This window comes from Onychomys torridus, chromosome 2 (assembly GCF_903995425.1).
Source record: "Onychomys torridus chromosome 2, mOncTor1.1, whole genome shotgun sequence".
NCBI lineage: Eukaryota > Metazoa > Chordata > Mammalia > Rodentia > Cricetidae > Onychomys > Onychomys torridus.
Window position 1 is genome coordinate 50,954,995 of NC_050444.1, and position 18,491 is coordinate 50,973,485.

General features: G+C 35.3%; 1 protein-coding gene across 6 annotated transcripts in view; it reads left to right on the forward strand.

Moving 5' to 3' along the window:
* The window catches only part of Epha7 (EPH receptor A7), a 152,518-nt gene that overhangs the window by 126,048 nt on the left and 7,979 nt on the right, over positions 1–18,491 (forward strand). For 3 of the 6 annotated variants that reach the window (XM_036177579.1, XM_036177581.1, XM_036177583.1), the window contains exons 8-14: positions 2,906–3,014; positions 3,825–3,880; positions 8,150–8,275; positions 9,197–9,382; positions 9,960–10,021; positions 11,235–11,444; positions 12,154–12,303. In XM_036177579.1, the coding sequence (XP_036033472.1) occupies positions 2,906–3,014; positions 3,825–3,880; positions 8,150–8,275; positions 9,197–9,382; positions 9,960–10,021; positions 11,235–11,444; positions 12,154–12,303 (899 nt within the window). The other 3 variants (XM_036177580.1, XM_036177582.1, XM_036177584.1) reach the window with 2 other exon arrangements.

Consider the following 18,491-nt stretch of genomic DNA (forward strand, 5'->3'; position numbering starts at 1 on the left):
AAAAAAAAGAAAGAAAGAAAAATGTTGCCACAATGTGGAATAATGGGATGAATGCCATTTATTTTCATTAGTATTATTAACTATGGAATATATAAGATCAAAAATAAGAATATCTATGTTTAACAGCTCCCAAGAAGCTATTAAAGCTATTGAAGTATATATTTCAATACTGAAACAAAATAGTGGTTTACTATTGAGGTGTACCACCAAGGTTACCAACTAGCAACATTTTCCTAACATCATCTTATACTCTTTAATGCAGTGAGACACTTGAAGTTTTGTTATTTCCTCTTTAGTTTTGAAAACTTTGGAAATGAATCTTTATCCCTTTCTAACATTGTAAATTGGGACAATCTCTTTATTTGTTGAATTTGAATGTTTATATACATACTGTTACTGTTTCAAAAGTAAGTAGATAAGACTTCAAAATCAAAGTGAAGTGTCAGATCTGAGTGATCACATAAAATTAATGTTAAAATGGTATTTTGTATTAGAAACTATATGGTAATTTTTTATTATTAGGATACATCTTCCATTAAGATGTAAAATTAATGAAGGAATCATTCATATATTTTTTTAACTTCTTTCAGCCATTGACTTGCCAATGTCTACTGTAGTGTTTGATGCATAGAAATCATTTAATCAATAAGAAATGACTAGATTGCACTAACATGAGCAAGATTATCAGGATAAATGAATAAGAAATGACTAGGTCACACCAACCCAGGCTAGGTTACCAGGATAAATCAGTCCTTTATGACAGGTGTTAGGAATCTCACCTTGTAATAGCCATGTGTGTGATTCTGGATGCACTCCTCTTTCCTAAATGCTGGGATAGTAGTACCCAAATGAAATTTATACCCACCAAGTATTATGGATAGTGCATAGTTTGAAAAGTTTCTAAAAGTCTTATTATTTAGCCAAACTATTCTCAGCAATGGTCTCTAAGAAACATTTTGTTACTCTTAAGAATATGGAGGAACCCTCAAAGGTTGTGTTTATGTTAAAATACAGCATATTAGTCTCACCTCATTTAGCCATTAGTGTGGTGTCATTAGGTCATGGAGCTTCTGTAAGACATGATATTGCATTTATAAGCAAATTAAAATGTAAAGAGAGAACAATATATTTATAGTATGAAAAAATAATATTGGTCTTCTAGATTCCCTGGAAAGCTCTTGAGGATTCTATGGCATGCCTAGACTAGTCTCTTTGAGATCTGCTGACTCAGCCTGTGTGCTGCTCTAAGAATTAGATACACATAGAGATGTGTGAAGCATTCTAAATGTCCTCAGTCTAAGCTTAGTGAAAAGGTGTGCCAAGTTCATGAATTCTGGACATATGGTTAACTGTGGCAGAATTCATGATGCAGTATTACCACCCAAGAAATGGTGATGTACTGAACTCAGAAGTTAGACAGATGGGAAGATTCTCTCTGGAAGAGGTCAGTAAAGCACTGTTCAAACAGAAGTGAACAAACTATCCTATATCACAAGCATTCTCTATTCACCTTCTGCTTTGTCAACCTATTGGTTTTACAGTTTTTAAAAGGTGGTCTTCAGATTATAGCCTCCATAGTTACTTATGAAATGTTCTCCCTTTGACAGATGAAAATATTGATAATATAGGTCAACTATTGAAAGGCTAAAGTTCAACATTAAGCAACCACATGCAAATAAACGTTCATGAATGCTGATTCACCTTTCATCTGAGCTCAGTGTTTCCACTGGAGCATTTGCCTCTGAAGCTAAGGGAAGAACTGAGGCTTAGACCATCAGAGAATTGACCCCTGGGGACCGCTGAATGCAAAGCATTTCTACACTTGAGTGTATAATTGTTTCCTTTCTCATGAGAATTACTCCTTTCTGTATCTTCTCTGTATGTGTAAAAGGACAGATAGAAACAAAAATAATTAAATAAATAAAGAAGAAGAAGAAGGAAAACAACTAAACAAAAAACTCATGCTTTCTTAGTCATATGTCTAGTAGGCTGTAACTCAGAATTTAACACGTCAAGGTTGTTTGCCTTAAGAAAAATCTTTCCTATGTTTAGTTCTCTCTAGAGGCAGATCACCAGGTGACAAATTAAGGAGAGTGTGTAATGAAAGTGTTCAGGAACTACCTGGCTATATATCTTTACAGTTTTCCTGTGTAATACAGGAGCTATCTCTTTAGTAAGAGTAAGTTGTCATAGGGAGACAACATGGGTAAATTTGACAATGTCCAGTTAGAGTTAGGGGTGGGTACTGCTGGCTGAGGCAAGGCAGTTCTTTGTAGGTCAAGTTTTCTACTCTAGAGATCCAGTCCCTTGCCACCAACAAGAAAGAATAATATTTTCCATCATGCCTAGTATTAAGGATAATAGTGGTTGATTGTTCTAGAAGTGGCTAAACTATATTGATTTGACTTTATATATTGTATTGTATTTATGGATTGTATCTATCCATCTATGCTGATAATGAAAATCTCCTATAGAGAAGATATAACAACTGGTTATATTAAGAGCTGGAAGTGATGAGCTCATGTTTGTTGAAGTAATTGAATCACAAGATGCTGTAGGGGGCATGTTTCGTGTACTTATCCATGTAGATACTGTTCAACTGATCTTTCAATAATAATCTTAGAGGAATTACTACTATATGCCAGGAAGACTACAATTCAATAATTGTAAGACATTCTAAAACTCGTTGGAAAGATTGCTTTTCATAAATATAGCATCTCCTGTCTAATCTTGCCACTTCCTTAAAACACCCAAATAAATAACCATTTGTTTAAATGTATACTATTAATTAAAATGAATTTATTTGGAATTCGAAGTAAAGTAAATGATCTGAATTGTTTCAAGTTCAGCCTCTAATGTTCCTCCTAGCAGTGAGTGGTTCTGAGTCCCTGTCCTCTGTTTATAGCGACAGCAGTCTCCAGTGAACAGAATCCTGTAATCATAATTGCTGTGGTGGCTGTAGCAGGGACCATCATCCTGGTGTTCATGGTGTTCGGCTTCATCATTGGAAGAAGGTAGAGCATAGAGTTCTAGAAATTTGGTTTGTTTGTGTGATTGGTTGATTGGTTTTTCAAGACAGGGTATTACTGTGTAGCCCTGGGGGTCCTGGAACTTACTCTGTTGACCAGGCTAGCCTCGAACTCAGAGATCTGCCTGCCTCTACCTTTCAAGTGCTGACATTAAAGGCTTTTTGCCACTACCACCTGGCTTAAGTTCTTCAAGTGTTTGACATAAAATACAATGATTTCCCAAAAGTGCCAACCAATTATATACTTACTCTACTAGAATGTTATTAGTAAATATGACCACTTTTTCTGATATATATTAATCAATGCATTGGTTTTGTTCCAAATCAAAACACACTAAAAATTTGATCACTGCCTTCAGCGGAAGGTGAATGAGTCCTATAATTAAGAATGGGTGAAAGTGTATTGATTACTTTCAGTTACTTTTCATAATAAATGCAGAAGAACCGGAGAGATTAACTCTTTTAGTTGTTTTTTTCAACATTTGTAAAAACCATTTAAGATTTGTGGGCTTTTCCACAAATACTTATTGACAGGCAAATACTCATTGATAAATTTAACAAAACAAAACTTTTCCTGTCTTTGGTTTTACACAGACTCCTTTCACTGTGCATATTTTGATCATGTGCATTGACACATTATCACCCAGTGGTTCATAACTGTGGGCAAAATATATTTGTGTTTGTTTATACCTCTAGTTAGCATGTTGCTACATAGCATTGTTCCTGATGCTGCATGCTAATCCATGAAGCAGGATCATTAGGTAAACTTGCCACAAATTTGCTTTTTTCCCCAAAGGCACTGTGGTTATAGCAAGGCTGACCAAGAAGGGGATGAAGAACTCTACTTTCATTGTAAGTGTTTGTCTTTTCTTTCTACCAGTATACCCCAGTTTGAACAAAAATCTGATTGTGTCTATTGGCATGAGTGGATCCCTAATGCATCATGCTTGAAATTCTGTAATGAGCTCAAAAATGTAAATCTATGCAGAAATGTCACATGACGTTCAGAATATTGAGCCACTTTCATATATCACAGTTTTTGCCTTTAACAAACCCTGTGCAGATGTTTTCATCACTCTAGTGGTGAACCATTAAATGCAGCACATCCCGTTTTCTAGTGAGGAGTGTCATTTTAAGGCAAGGTGGGCCCTTTCTCCCTCCTAATGAGTGATGCTCCCTAGAATCACAGAGCTCAGGAGACTAATTACCACTGAGAGATACTTCCTAGGAAATAAATAGTGTAATACTCGTCTCCAATCTTCTGATACTTTCCTAGGAAAGTGAGCTACTTGGTTCTTAAAATCTCATGTTAGAAATCAGTTCTGAAAAAGGCCTAGCAATACAAATAAAATAGGAAGGAAAAAAAAAACAATATTTTTGTTAAAAATGAATGGCAAATGGAAATAAGGCTTTGAGAATAAATGTTAATATATATTACTGGTGAAATAAAAGCCTAAGAATTTGTGGTTTCAGTTCTAAAACTGATGACATTCTTAACCAAACATAATATTCCTAGTTTTAACTTAGAGATAAAGAAAACAAGTATTTTTGTTCTTTTTTTTTTTAATTGCTTTACAATTTATGACATTTCTTATACAGAGATAAACTTCCTGAAAATGATATACTAGTTCCCTGTTCTATAATTGGCAATATTCTTCTTATAGTATCTAATAAGATACTACAATGTACCTGTTCTAACGTTTTAAGAATGTCCAAATGGCATTCAGGAATTTCTAACCATTTTAGAATGTCCTCATAATTCTTCAGAAAAACAATGCTCACACTGAAATGTATGGATCAAACTGAAAATGCACTTTCCTGAATTTTACTCCTTTGCATTTGTTGAAGCAGCAGTCACTTTGACTTTCACTTCTTTTAAAGAGGTGGTTTTACATAACAGTAATCCAAATTGAATGTGAAGCTCTGTAGAATTCTAACACAGAAGCCAGGAGGGCATGTTCACTACAATTACTAAAGCAGAAGGAGAGATGACTTCATCATGAGGCTTAATTTAAGCTTCAAGTACTCTCCCTTTTATGAAACCCTTCCTAGGCTCTGGGACATCCCAGGCCTCTCTCAATATAATTGTATGTGTATTCTCTTTAAATGGACATCCCATGTCATATACAGTTCAAACCTTACATGCCTTGAATCTCCCTGCCTTCATGTGATTCCGTTTCCTCAATCTGGTCCTTTGACTAATTTGCCAGTGAGTTCCCTTTAAAAAGCATCGTTAATTAGAGTCCCATAGCCAGTTTATAGGCGGAAAAGAAGGAAAGTACAGGGCTTCTTGAACTCCTTTGTGATAGGAAAGATAAATAAATAACACTTCCAAAACAAGGGAGAAACTATTGAAATCTGAGTTTCCTAAAATTGAATTCGTTTTATAAAACATGTACAGAATGAAAAATATAAGACCCGGAAAAGATTACTGGAAATCTTTGATCATACCCATATGTGCATAACTCATTGGTGCGGTTACTTTCGCCCTGCCATCAATATGTCTGTCATTTATTGGATTTACCTATTGCATTCTCAAATTATCAAATATACACTAGTCTGTTTGCTTTTAACTTGTAGCATGATGCATAATTTAAATGGAAACAGAGCTTAACCAAAACTCGTTGTATAGCATTGAGTTTAATTGTCATCATTCAGTTTTAACATTTTGAAGCCTTTCACCTTTTTCATATTTTACATCCAGTTTTTAATCAGAAGCATTCAGAATCGAATGTCTTGCTTGTTTATGTAGACAAGATGAACTTGCTGTCTATAACAGTTTCCATCTCTCTGGCAAAATATTTGTAGTGGTCTTGAAGTATCTAACATTCATGAGAAATGTAAATGCAGTATCAAAACACATACACACACACACACACATGCACACACACACATGCACACACCACACACACACACACACACACACACACACACACACACACACCCTTTAGATTGGACAAAGCAATAAACTAGAATATTCAGAAATTGTGTCAATATTTCCTTTCATTTAAAGCATTCACTTTTAAATAAATAATGAAAAAGTAAAGTGTGCTTAACTGCTCTGTCCTGTTGAATCCTGTGAATTTTTGACAGTCTTTTTACTTCGGTATTTTGTAATTCAGTTTGAACCCAGCACTGTATCCCACTTTATGGCTTTATCTAAAAGACCTGCTGGGTTTTTTGTTTTGTTTTGTTTTTTTAGCGCTAGTGTCCTTTTATTCCCTCAGCACATGGGCAGTCTTTGCAGGTGCAGAGACACCAGATATGATTTTTCAGGAACTTGGAAGCAACCACTTAACTAGCCCTGACTTTAACAAGCTATCCAGTGATTTGTAGCAGGTGCCCTGGGCTACCCAGGGCCTCAAGTCTCACATTTTAAGATATAAATACAATGGAGGAGTTTAGTGAAGCAATTCCAATTTACATTTTGTTTCCTCCTACCGTTTCTTCTAACAATGTCTTAGACTCCAAGCTGGGTAGTATTTCATGTTTTTATGCCAAAACAGCTTTGGCCTGTCAAAATGTTTTATGACAGCTTGAATAAAGAACCATCAGAGGCCCGTTTGAGATGCAGAAGGCTACTTCCAATCTAGTCTCCTTATCAAACCCAAAAACAAACAAAAAGTGAGAGAAAGAGAGAGAGAATAAAAAGGGAGAAGATGGCTCTTTCTCCAACTGCCTGACAACCTAGGAAGTTAACCTATTGTTTTCTTCCCTTCTCTCTCTCTCTTTCCCCTCTTCCCTGTACTCCTCTTTTTTCTCTGTCTATCCCCTCTCTCTTTTCTTCTTGTGTTTTTTTTTTCATGTTCAGCTTTAGTAACAAATGAGCATCTGTCAGTTTTATAAACTGCAACAATAATTGTTTAAGACAATCAATTTTGGATAAACAATCAACTACAGCAGAATAAATCAAGATTTTTAAAGCCCAATTTTCCTTGATACATTCCGCTGATTTTGTTGTTATATGTTTCTTTTTTAAATCTGATCTAGATTTAATGTTATGACATAAGCACAGTTAGGCTACAGTGTAATATATGAAGACATTGTTCCGAGAGTAGTTAAGATTCAATGGAAAGACTGTTTGGTGGCTTTGTTAAGAATATAATAAAGACTTTTTAAGGATATAGTGTAATTTTCTTCATTGCATCAATATAACCAAATATGCCTACCTATCTTTGTCTTGAACCAAATGCGTAGATTTGGAATACTTTATTGTAATTGAATTTGATATAAAGTTGACTTAGTATTATCTGTTACCTGCATGCTTCTGGGTGCATTTAAAGATTTTAACTTTTAAGATGATACTCTGTTGTTTGAATTTTGACTACCTTTTGTGAGGCATACTGGCTACCTCCTCGTATTAGCTAAGATCTTCCAAAGCCTTATAATGAAAAGTTCATATAAATCATTTCTCTTTCAAATCACTGTCATAATTTGGTAACAGATCCCAGGAATATTGTAAATTTTCTAATTTACTCTGCACTTTGTATATCTGGCTTCTATTACCCTCAAGGTGAATATTAAACTATGTCTTTTTGAATATTTCTCTTTGATTTTGTGATAGCAGTCCTTCATATCTTGTACTAATTTTATGTATATGTCAACAGTGGTTGGTCTTTAAAAATAAATCAAAGAATAAGTAAGATGTCTAAATGTTTTTTAATATTGCTGTCAGTGTAGTGGTCTACCTGTAAATGAAATGTCTTATTTCCCTGGTGTATTAATTTGATGGATTGACTGACTGATAGGTTTCTCAATGTGTTTCCAAGTCCATTCCAACCTGCGGTATGGCTTGAAGTAGGCTATGATGGCTCTGAGTTTAATCAAACCTCTGGTCCGATAGGCACAGGCACGTCAGAAATTTCGGTGGATGTCTTTTTGATTTACTGGAAAAGCAATTCAGTTAGTAACCTATGAGTTGGATCCTATGCTACCTATAGAAGCTTGCAGATAATACCTAGACGCCAGCAGACTGGAGTAGTCTGTTAAAACTGCTGTGAATGAGGTGATGTGGAAGCAAGGTCACTGTTCCAAGGAGCACTCTGCATAATGACAGTCCTGGGCTGACTGCACAATAAGTGCTTTGCTTCATCACAGTCATGCTTTCTTACATCATTACAGTTAAATTTCCAGGCACCAAAACCTACATTGACCCTGAAACCTATGAGGACCCAAATAGAGCTGTCCATCAATTCGCCAAGGAGCTAGATGCCTCCTGTATTAAAATTGAGCGTGTGATTGGTGCAGGTAAGGTTGTTGTAGCTTCCTTATTCAGCTGTTCTATTTAGCCAAGATCGAAAGTCATATATCATAATGACAACCAAATAATTATGCTTCAAGTGTAGAACTCGTGCATTTACCTGAAAGATTGGAAGCAATGAGGCTATGCTTGTTTATGAAATCTTAAAAAAGAGTTGGGAAGGGAGCACATAGTAGAGAGTCTGAATATATGTGATTTCAGCTGGGTTCTTAAGATGCTAGGTCATTAGCTACTGCATAGTCACTCTAGCTGTTTGACAAGAATAGCTTAGAATCTTAAATATGAGAATTGTATTGAATCTTGATGCAGTATACATTCCTATCTTTAAAACTGCCTTTTTCTTTTTTTATTTGTAACAATTAACCCTTGTACCATTTATATTATTGTAGAAAATTGTATATAAATTAATTAAATGGAACACTATAAAGTTTAATTTTTTTCACCCCAAGGTGCTTATATATAGGAAGTATAATGTGTAAAATCCCATACTTTAAAACTCTCTGATACATATTGGTCCTTAAACTTTAGAAGCAATCACAATGGTTGCATTTGGTAATGTGCCCTGATGCTCTCGTGAGTAGGTACTTCTGATCTAAAGGGTGACTCTGAAAGAGTGTCTGTTCTTCTAACTGACAGTGACAGCCTATGTAACAGATGTTTAGCAAAGCTTTCTGCTATGAATGAACAAAAGTGTGTCTCCAATTTTAATTTTGTTTTACTCTTCATTTCATAAACTGACTCATTGCCCATGGGAAATAAAAATTCCCCATCAATTTGAATGCATTTATTTGCACTTAGAAAAAAATGCTTTATTAATTAAAACTTATTTTAAATATTATAATCCCTTTTCTGTGAAAACCTGAACAATTTCAGCAATTAAAACATGCCTGCTTGTTCTTTTACTTCAGGAGAATTTGGAGAAGTTTGCAGTGGTCGTTTGAAACTTCCAGGGAAAAGAGACGTTGCAGTGGCCATAAAAACCCTAAAAGTTGGCTACACAGAAAAACAAAGGAGGGACTTTTTATGCGAAGCAAGCATCATGGGGCAGTTTGACCACCCAAATGTCGTCCATTTGGAAGGGGTTGTTACAAGAGGTAGACACCGGTGATATGCTTCACTTATTACATAGAATGTGCTGGAAATTAGTAACATGGCACATACAACTAAATATCAAATTATGAACACTGCATTTCTGATTTTTATTAGTGTGTAGCTAATAAAAACAATTATTTTTGCTGCTACTGTAGAATATAATCAAGGAAAACATGGGATTAGATTTGAAGAATAAATCTCAGGGCTAGGGTGACTTATTAATGTTTGTGTTTATGTTCAAAAGCCATAAAAGTGATGCAGCTCCTCTCCATTTTACATAAAGTTTCACTTTTTTGTTTGTTTGTTTTTTTATTATTGTGGCTCACAAGCTAGAAGTGAAAAGGGCAGGCAGTGCCTGTGGCTTAGTGGATTGTGACCACATTCCACATTGCATGCCTGCCTGAGCTTAGTCCTATGGTTAGAAACGCTCCCTCCTAACCCTCTCAGATTCTCCAAAGTGGATCATGGGTTGGTTTGGGGGAATGTAGAGTGAGAGTGGGGTGAAAGCATGAGAAATTCTCAAGTGTAGGTCATAGATTGTGAAAAACCATTTTTTTCCCTATTCTTTACTCTAATTAGGGAAGCCCGTCATGATCGTGATAGAGTTCATGGAAAATGGAGCCCTGGATGCGTTTCTCAGGGTGAGTTCCCATATCATTCTCCCATGCACCTAGACTTGTGCCTGAGAGAGGTGCAAGTTGGTGAACTTTGTTTCACAGTGTAAATGTGTAAACTGTATGAAGTCAGAAAATTATCTTTGAAAAATCACAGTTCTAGACTTGGTTAAATTAGTATATTTAATAAAAATGGCTTATTAATATTGTTACTTGAGGTATAGAGGATATCCCAGAGCAGTGCAACTTAAGTGCCTATTACAGGGCAGCAAATAATTTGTAATGAATGGTATGTGATGCTTCTATAAATCCTTAATTATGACCAAACATATTTTTACTGTAGAAATCTTGTCTATTCAGAAGATGGGCATGTTAACATTTTCCAAATGGAAAGAGAAAATCGCTAGAGTGAGAATTCTTTTAATGTCTTCTTTATGGGATCTACAATGGCACATTTAACTCACAGTTATAAACAAGGAAATGAATTAGAGGGATCCTAATTGTCATGTCACTATGATATGTGAAGTATCCAGTTTTCTGAAGTAATGCCCAGCAAATCCACATTTTCAAACCCACGTCCTCCATGTAGCATGTCTGTATCTGTTTAGGACTGGATGGTGGCCAGTTGGGTTGTGAAGGTCTCTCAACACTGTAGGCTTTTACACTGCTGTGGGGTAGTTGTTGAGAGTTGTGTGGCTACCAGCAACACTACCAAAGGGATGAAAGAAAGTAAAATCAGCCACTGCTAAACATTTTCTTTCCTAATTTTTCAATATTTTAAATCACAGTTTGACCCATTTTCTTTTCTGCTGTTTGGAGAATAAACAATACATGTAGATCCCTTGCTCTATGCATTCTTAGACTGTTTATATACATGTTTTGGCATGTAGGGAACACCTACCTATCAGAGTTTATTTGTTGGAAATTCTATTTCCTAGCCTTGGCTGAAATTTATCAGATAAACAAGTGGATATTTATAATAGCCATTTATTATCAGTTATCATGAAAATAACAAATGTATACAAATAACTAGGTATTAGCACAAATCTATCAAATTATTGACTATCATCTCAACCAGCATGTGCTATTTCCCCAATAATTATCCATAATATACAGAAAATTAACTAACACTTCCTATTATACAATAGTAAATTACAGGCATGCATACATTTTTTTCCCTGGTGATCTTGTCCCCTTTGAAGTACCACTAAGTAGACTTTTTTGTTTTGTCTTCCTGCAGAAACATGATGGGCAGTTTACAGTCATCCAGTTAGTAGGCATGCTGAGAGGAATCGCCGCCGGGATGAGATATTTAGCTGATATGGGATATGTTCACAGGGACCTTGCGGCTCGCAACATTCTTGTCAACAGCAATCTTGTTTGTAAAGTGTCAGATTTTGGCCTGTCCCGGGTTATAGAAGATGATCCCGAAGCTGTCTATACAACTACTGTAAGAAAACACGTGTTATTGTACCTTTAATACCTAAGATATTCCAAGCAAGCAAGAAGGGCTTAATGTAAAATTAAACACCAGTGAACATGCAAATTAACCTCAGCTTTTTGTTGTTGTTGTTTTTGTTCATTTGAGGACATTGGTATTCTTAATATTACAATCTACATATAAAACCAGAAAGCAAAAGAATAGTGATAGCCTGACATCTTACCCTGGTGTTTTACTGCACTGGACTTACACTATGTAATTATTATGCAGTTAAATTCAACAACATCTAGTTACTAGTTTATTATCACAACAGTAAATACAATCATATCTAATAAAATTTCCAAAAGAATGAGTATGCTAACACATAGCTTTTATGGTATTAGACAAAAAAGAAGGCTTATGTGAAAATTTACTTAAATATCCCATTTTTCACTCCACTTTACTGGCAATGTACTCTAATTTATCATTATCTATTCATTAGACTCTTACCGTGACACCACACAAGGTCCATTAAATACAGTTGCCTTAGAAATGAGCACGTAATGAGAGCCTAATAGAAAGATTGGTAACTTCGAGTACAGAGAAGTTCAAGGTTCACAGACCTGCTGCTGCTGGGCTGTCAACTCATGTAGAAACATTTAACATAGCCGATGGTGAGCCCATAAATGATATATAAGTCACTGTGCCTATTTAAAATGTCAACTTCTTTTTATAACAGGGTGGGAAAATTCCAGTAAGGTGGACTGCACCTGAAGCCATTCAATACCGGAAATTCACTTCAGCCAGTGATGTGTGGAGCTATGGGATTGTCATGTGGGAAGTAATGTCTTACGGAGAGCGACCTTACTGGGACATGTCGAATCAAGATGTAAGTGATTCCTTGTACAGACAAGACTCACACTTTCACATCCACTTCTAGTGTAACATAGTTGATGGCTCATTAGGGATACCTTTCTGTAAATTTATAAAAACAAAATTTCCTAGCTTGCCGTCTTTAGTAGTGCTAATGATGATAATAATTTTCATGAATTTGAGATTCTCTTGGTTTTATTTTATTTTTTATTTAGAATGATTACTTTCTCATTTTTTCCATTTTTATCAGAACAATAGTACTAAAAATGATAGTTCCTCCTTAATGATGATAATGGTACAAAGGGAAGTTCCTAAAGAGTTGGGTAAAAACACTGTAGCAGAACAGGAATCTCTTAACTGCCATTTAGAAAAAGAAAGCCACTAGCAAATGAAGCAACGTTGTATTTCCTAATGTGATATAGACATAGGCAAGATTAGGAATCAGCTACAGCTAAAATTCAGGTATTTTTGTTACATCAGTATCTTTGTAATTTCTAGTTACCAATAGCAAGTTCCTGTGGCTTTTAAAGTCACAGGCTCTACATGGGGGCAGTGCTTTGTGGTGCTGCAGATCTCTGCACTAACTTAAAGATGTATGCCTGGAAAGAAGGAGGCTTTTAATCATTTATACTGTTTGGTATTTTGAATTGAGTGATTAGCTTTTTCCTGTTTTTGTTTTGTTGGTAATGTTTCAGAGACAAAGTCTAAATGATGCTTCTTTTTGGCAGGGGCAGAGTTGCTAATATTTGACAGGTTTCAGCGTCAAAGATTTCATGGACTGTCAAAATATGGCAAACAAATCCTTGGGGCAGAGAAAGGGAATATTTACATCCCTAGATACTCCATAGAGTTTCATCTCTTCTGACACCTTCCTTTCATACTTGTTTCAAATGGAAAAGGATTGACAGGAATGTAAGATTACTTAAACTCAGAGTTTACCTAACTTACAAAAATGACAGAAGTGCTGGAGAAGGAAAAATATTCATTTTAAGTTTGGAAATTACCCTATTTTTGTTCTTCTTTAAAATAAACATCACAAATAAAGACTTGTTTTAACAAAAATATTTTTGTTGATCAAATAATATTATAGCTGGAATGAGGTTTAGTTTTGACTTCAGGGTTTAGCACCAGCATTTTAACTTTTTCATCATGAAGGTCTGAATTCAATTTGGGCATGGGTTTTTGTAATACAAAAGATTATCTACATACTGAGTTTTTAAAGAGAAATTTATATTCATATTCTTATTGGAGCATTCTTTGTCTTAAAGTTAAACATTGATATATTATTTAAGCAATCATGCTTCATTTTCAATGTTGAAGTTGAGATAAAAATGATTTTATTTTTCTTTTCAAGAGAAAAGGTTCCCTTCTGGAGTCTGACCAAAGTTTCTAGCCAGTTGATAGAACTGTGGATTCCCACAGCATAGGGGCCTTCTCTGAGCACAGGAATATATTGCATTTCCAGAGATGGTTTCTCTGATCAGACTTTATCATATATTCAAGTGCCCTGCCATTGAGTTAATTCCACAGCCCTCTGGATAGATTTTGCAAATGAACTGAATTACTTTGGATTGCTTAAAGTTATCTGGTAGGCAACTGTGAGGTATTTTAGAAAGGCCACAAATTTCAAATGCATTGGATATTAAAAGACTTTTCATAAGACACCATGTAAACAAGATGTAAATTTACAGTTATATTCCTAGGTAAATCTACAAACATCTAGGCTGAATGGGATATGAAATGAAATGTCAGTACTCACAATAAGGAAACAGAAAGGGTGTGGGTGGCAAAAGAGTCAGTGGTTTTGGTAGCAGTCCGATGTCACTCTGGACACAGAAGAAAACAAGAATATGGAACAAGAAAATAGGTATTTACATGGCCAAATATAATCAAACAGCTTATCACTTCATAAGCATTTGAATAACCTTTTTTTATATTCAGATAACTGTAACTTTCTGGAAATTCAATGCAATGGAAGTAGTTTAACATGTGTTAATGAAATCAAAAGTTTAAGCTTTCCCAATACATTTCCAACTTTCATTTTTCAGAGAAATATATAGATACTTGACTTTTATTTAATGGTCTTTCAAAGAAAAATCATTATGTGTTTACGGGTGCTATAAGGATTCTTGCAAAGTTTGAAAACATTCTCTTGACCTTCATAGAAGCTGTCTTTAAAGTGGATTGATTGGTCAAAATGAAGTATTTATTTTCAAATAATGAAATTTTAATATTACTATGTAATTATTTTTCTTTTAATAGTACTCAAGAAAGTTTCATTGGTGTTGTTTTGTTACTATTTTAATCAGAGCACAAGGCAGATAAATTATCCATTTCACTGCTAGGTAGTTGTAAGTGTGGTTTGAAAAGAATAAACTTTCATAAGTGTGATTTCTTAAATCCATTGTTAAAAGGTCATTTAAGGACAAGCATATATGCCTCAGAGGTCCACATCTCCTGATATGCTTGCAGAAGATCGAGGTTCAGTTCCCTGCAAGCACATAGGGCAACTCATAAACACCTGTAACTGCAGTTCCAGGATTCTAACACCCTCTTTTTGCCTCCACGGATAAATGTTGTGCACATATATACATGCAGAGACATGTTCATACACGTAAAATTAAACAATAAGAGCTTTGAAAATATAATATGCAAATGCCTAAATTTATTTGGGGGAGTAATTTATGCCCCTTCAACTTTTGCCTTTTAAAAGTCACCGCTGGTTCTATGGCTTTATATTTTTATATTAAAATAGAAACAAAATTAAAATTTTTCCTGTATTGTTTAGCAAAAATCCCACAAATGAAGTTCACCATATTTAGTTGCATACAGAGGTAATGAAGTGAAACTGAATGGTAAGCAAACACAGGGACCAGTCATGCTGTACCCCATCTTGAGTTAATATAGACCTGTCAGCAACAGGCCTGTGTATTTTTTCTCTTAACTCCGATGGCCATATTGTAGTAATGAGAAGACACTGTAGTGCTAAATTTGATATATAGTAATATCATAGTGTGCACTGAAGTGGTCATCTCCAATAGAGGAGTGAGGACAGATCCATGTAGGCAAACCCAACAGGCTTCTCGGAATTTGAGGAGATGCGTGGAGCTGAAGTTTTTTCCAGACCTGTCCAGTACCACAGACACTGCAACTGCTTAAAATAATCACTCAGAAGATTATATATTAAACTGCTCAGGCCTACCACTGACTAGCTCTTACGCTTAAACTCAGCCCATTTTTGTTAATCTACATGTCTCCATGCATTCCGTGGCTTTATCTGTTGCGTTTACATGCTGCTCCTTGGACAGCAGGCTGGCATCTCCTGACTCAGTCTTCCTGTTCCCAGAATTTTCTTTTCTGCTCGTCCCGCCTATACTTCCTGCCTGGTTACTGGCCAATCAGCATTTTATTTATATAGAGTGATATCCACAACAGATATATTTTCAGTAAATTCACTGAAATCATAAGCCACTTAATCTGCATGCTTCATTGTTTATAAGAATATGTAAGTACTTGGAAAAAACACTCTTAGTCTCCTCACTGGAAATGTAAAGTAGTTTATATCCCCATGGATTTCAGTCATCACCTACATCTAATTCTGTCTTCCCTAACAACTGTGGGATTTGGACACTTTATGCGGTTTAAATTCTTTACCTCTAAAGTCAGTATAATAATAGTATTTGCTTAAAATGGTTTCTTTAACAATTCAAATAAGAAAATTCCAGTTCAAAGGCACATTAATCATCTAGTAGAAATTTGATATATATTTACTATAATTGTGAGCTGTGTCCTTAACTGGTAAGCTCACAAAATAAAAACTTCAGAACCCTGAACATCAGCTTCAACAAGTATCTTGACCAGTTCATTGTCAAAGGTTAAAAGCTGAGTTATGCCAAGCTGCTCTAAATGGAGTTGCATCCCAGAATCTCTGATGCCACCTCTACTAGTGGCTAACATTGTCAATGGGAACAAAACATCTGGGTCCAAAGTAAAGTCTCGTGCTAGGACATATTGAAGTTTTGTACTCTGCTACCACTGCTCTGAATGTGTTCCCCACTATATCTTTAAACATTCAAAGATGTTTTGTTTCCCACTGACGTCAGTGTTTTTCTCTACAACAACAGTAGACTTAGTAAGTTTCTAGAATGAATGGGATACCTACAAAAGTTCATTAACTCTTTCCTTCCTGTAAGGGATTTAGTGGTACTTACTTCCTTGTCCCAAAGTTCTGACCATACATGGGATTCTAAGCTCAAGAATCCTAAAAGGCATCATGAAAGCTTGGAGCCCTGTTGAGGAGTCTCATGCCAGAAGGATCATGAAAGAATTTTATTTTTATTTTTTTTATTTTATAATTAACTTAGTTTTACATATCAGCCACAGATTCTCCCATCCTCCCTCTTCCCACCCCCAGCCTTTCCCCCCAATACACCCCCCATTCCCACCTCCTCCAACACAAGGTCTCCCTGGGGAATCAGCCCAGCCTGGTATGGTGATCAGATGGCTAAATACCCTGGCTGTCATGATAGAACTCTCATCCAGTGTCTGATGGAAGCAGATGTGGAGATCCATGGCCAAACCCCAGGTGGAACTCCGGGAATTTTATTTTTAAGATGGTTTTGAACATAAGGAAAAATAGATATTTCTTCTTACAGTATTCTTGTGAGGCAGCCTAAAGAAGTGCATATGGGGAAACTGATTAGGCAGTAGAGGAGGTGAGGAGAACTGACCTAATGCTATAGATATTGAAGTGAAATTTTGTGAAATTAGAAGAATATTATGTGTTCAATATAAGCAACCTTGGGCACATGGGAAGCCACACTTCCAGTGGGAAAAAATATTTTCCCAAGTATTAATTATGTGGTCATTTTAATGCATACAATTTTGGAAGTTATTTACATTTCACAAGTTATGCCACTGTTTAAATCACTTAGCCTAGATTTTTTCAAAAGTACATTTACTTTCCTCTAAAGTGTTTTACATTCAACACTTGATTCCAAGAACAACATTGTCACTTGAATTTGGGTAACATTTTGTTATAGCCCAGTGATTAATTGCACTTACGGCTCTTGAAGAGAACCTGGGTTCAATTCCAAGTACATATATCTCACAACTTTCTATATCTTTGCTTTCAGGGGGACCAAAACCCTCTTTGGCATGCACAATGCTACTCATACATACATGCAGGTAAAACCCCCACCTGCATAAAATAAAAAAATAAATAAAACTTAAAAATACGATTCCATGTGTATATGTACATATATTTGTTATATATACACATAACTGTGTAGAGATACCATTTATGTATATTTGCCTGTGGGATAAATAGTATGATAGAGAAGTAGTTCTGAGGACTGTTTCCAGTGTACTTGCCATTGGGTATCATCAACTCTCATATAACCTCTGTTAGTACTCACAGTCACCACTGGTTAATGTTTTTAGTGTTGTTCAGAAATAATCAGTACTTACAGAAACAAACAAGACTTTGTGAAGACTTACCCTGAGACCATAATTGTGCTTTACAGAAAGTAAGCAATTATTTTCGTAATACTTAGCGTATACTATTTCAGGACTCAGAACCATGAAAAAGGGCTAAGGAATTGCCTATGCATAGAAGAGAAAGTATAATACCATGCTCGACTTTCTGACTGGGACAACTCAAAAGTGCCACTAGATGAAACAGGAGAAGACTGAAGGGAAAGCGACACATTCGAACTGAAATTAATAGAGTGTAATAAACATACAAAAACTGTGGGCAGAGATTTGTAGTAAACTGATAAAATATAGACAACTGTGTAATTTGCAAAGATTTGGCACTAGAATTTTGTAGTTAGCACTTTTTAAAAAATGACAAAATTTATTTACCTTTTTACCTTATAATGTACTCGTGCATATGTTTCTTAAATTACAAAATGGACTCATCTTTGTTTTTCACATATATAATAGACTTTTTTCGTAAAAATGTTGATTCTAGTTACATAATTTATTTTTACCCTCCAACTTACATATGTTTTAGTGTGCTATTCCTAAAAGAGAACATACATCTTATGGACAAATGTCTCTAAACCTGTCAAGGTCATTACCATTTATTGATGTCAGTTATTTGTTTAACTCTATCTGCCTTTATTTTCTTCAAAAAACTCAAGGTCAGTTTTGTGTGGTTTCTTTTCCAGAATTTCTTTTTTCTTAAAGTTTTAATTTTAT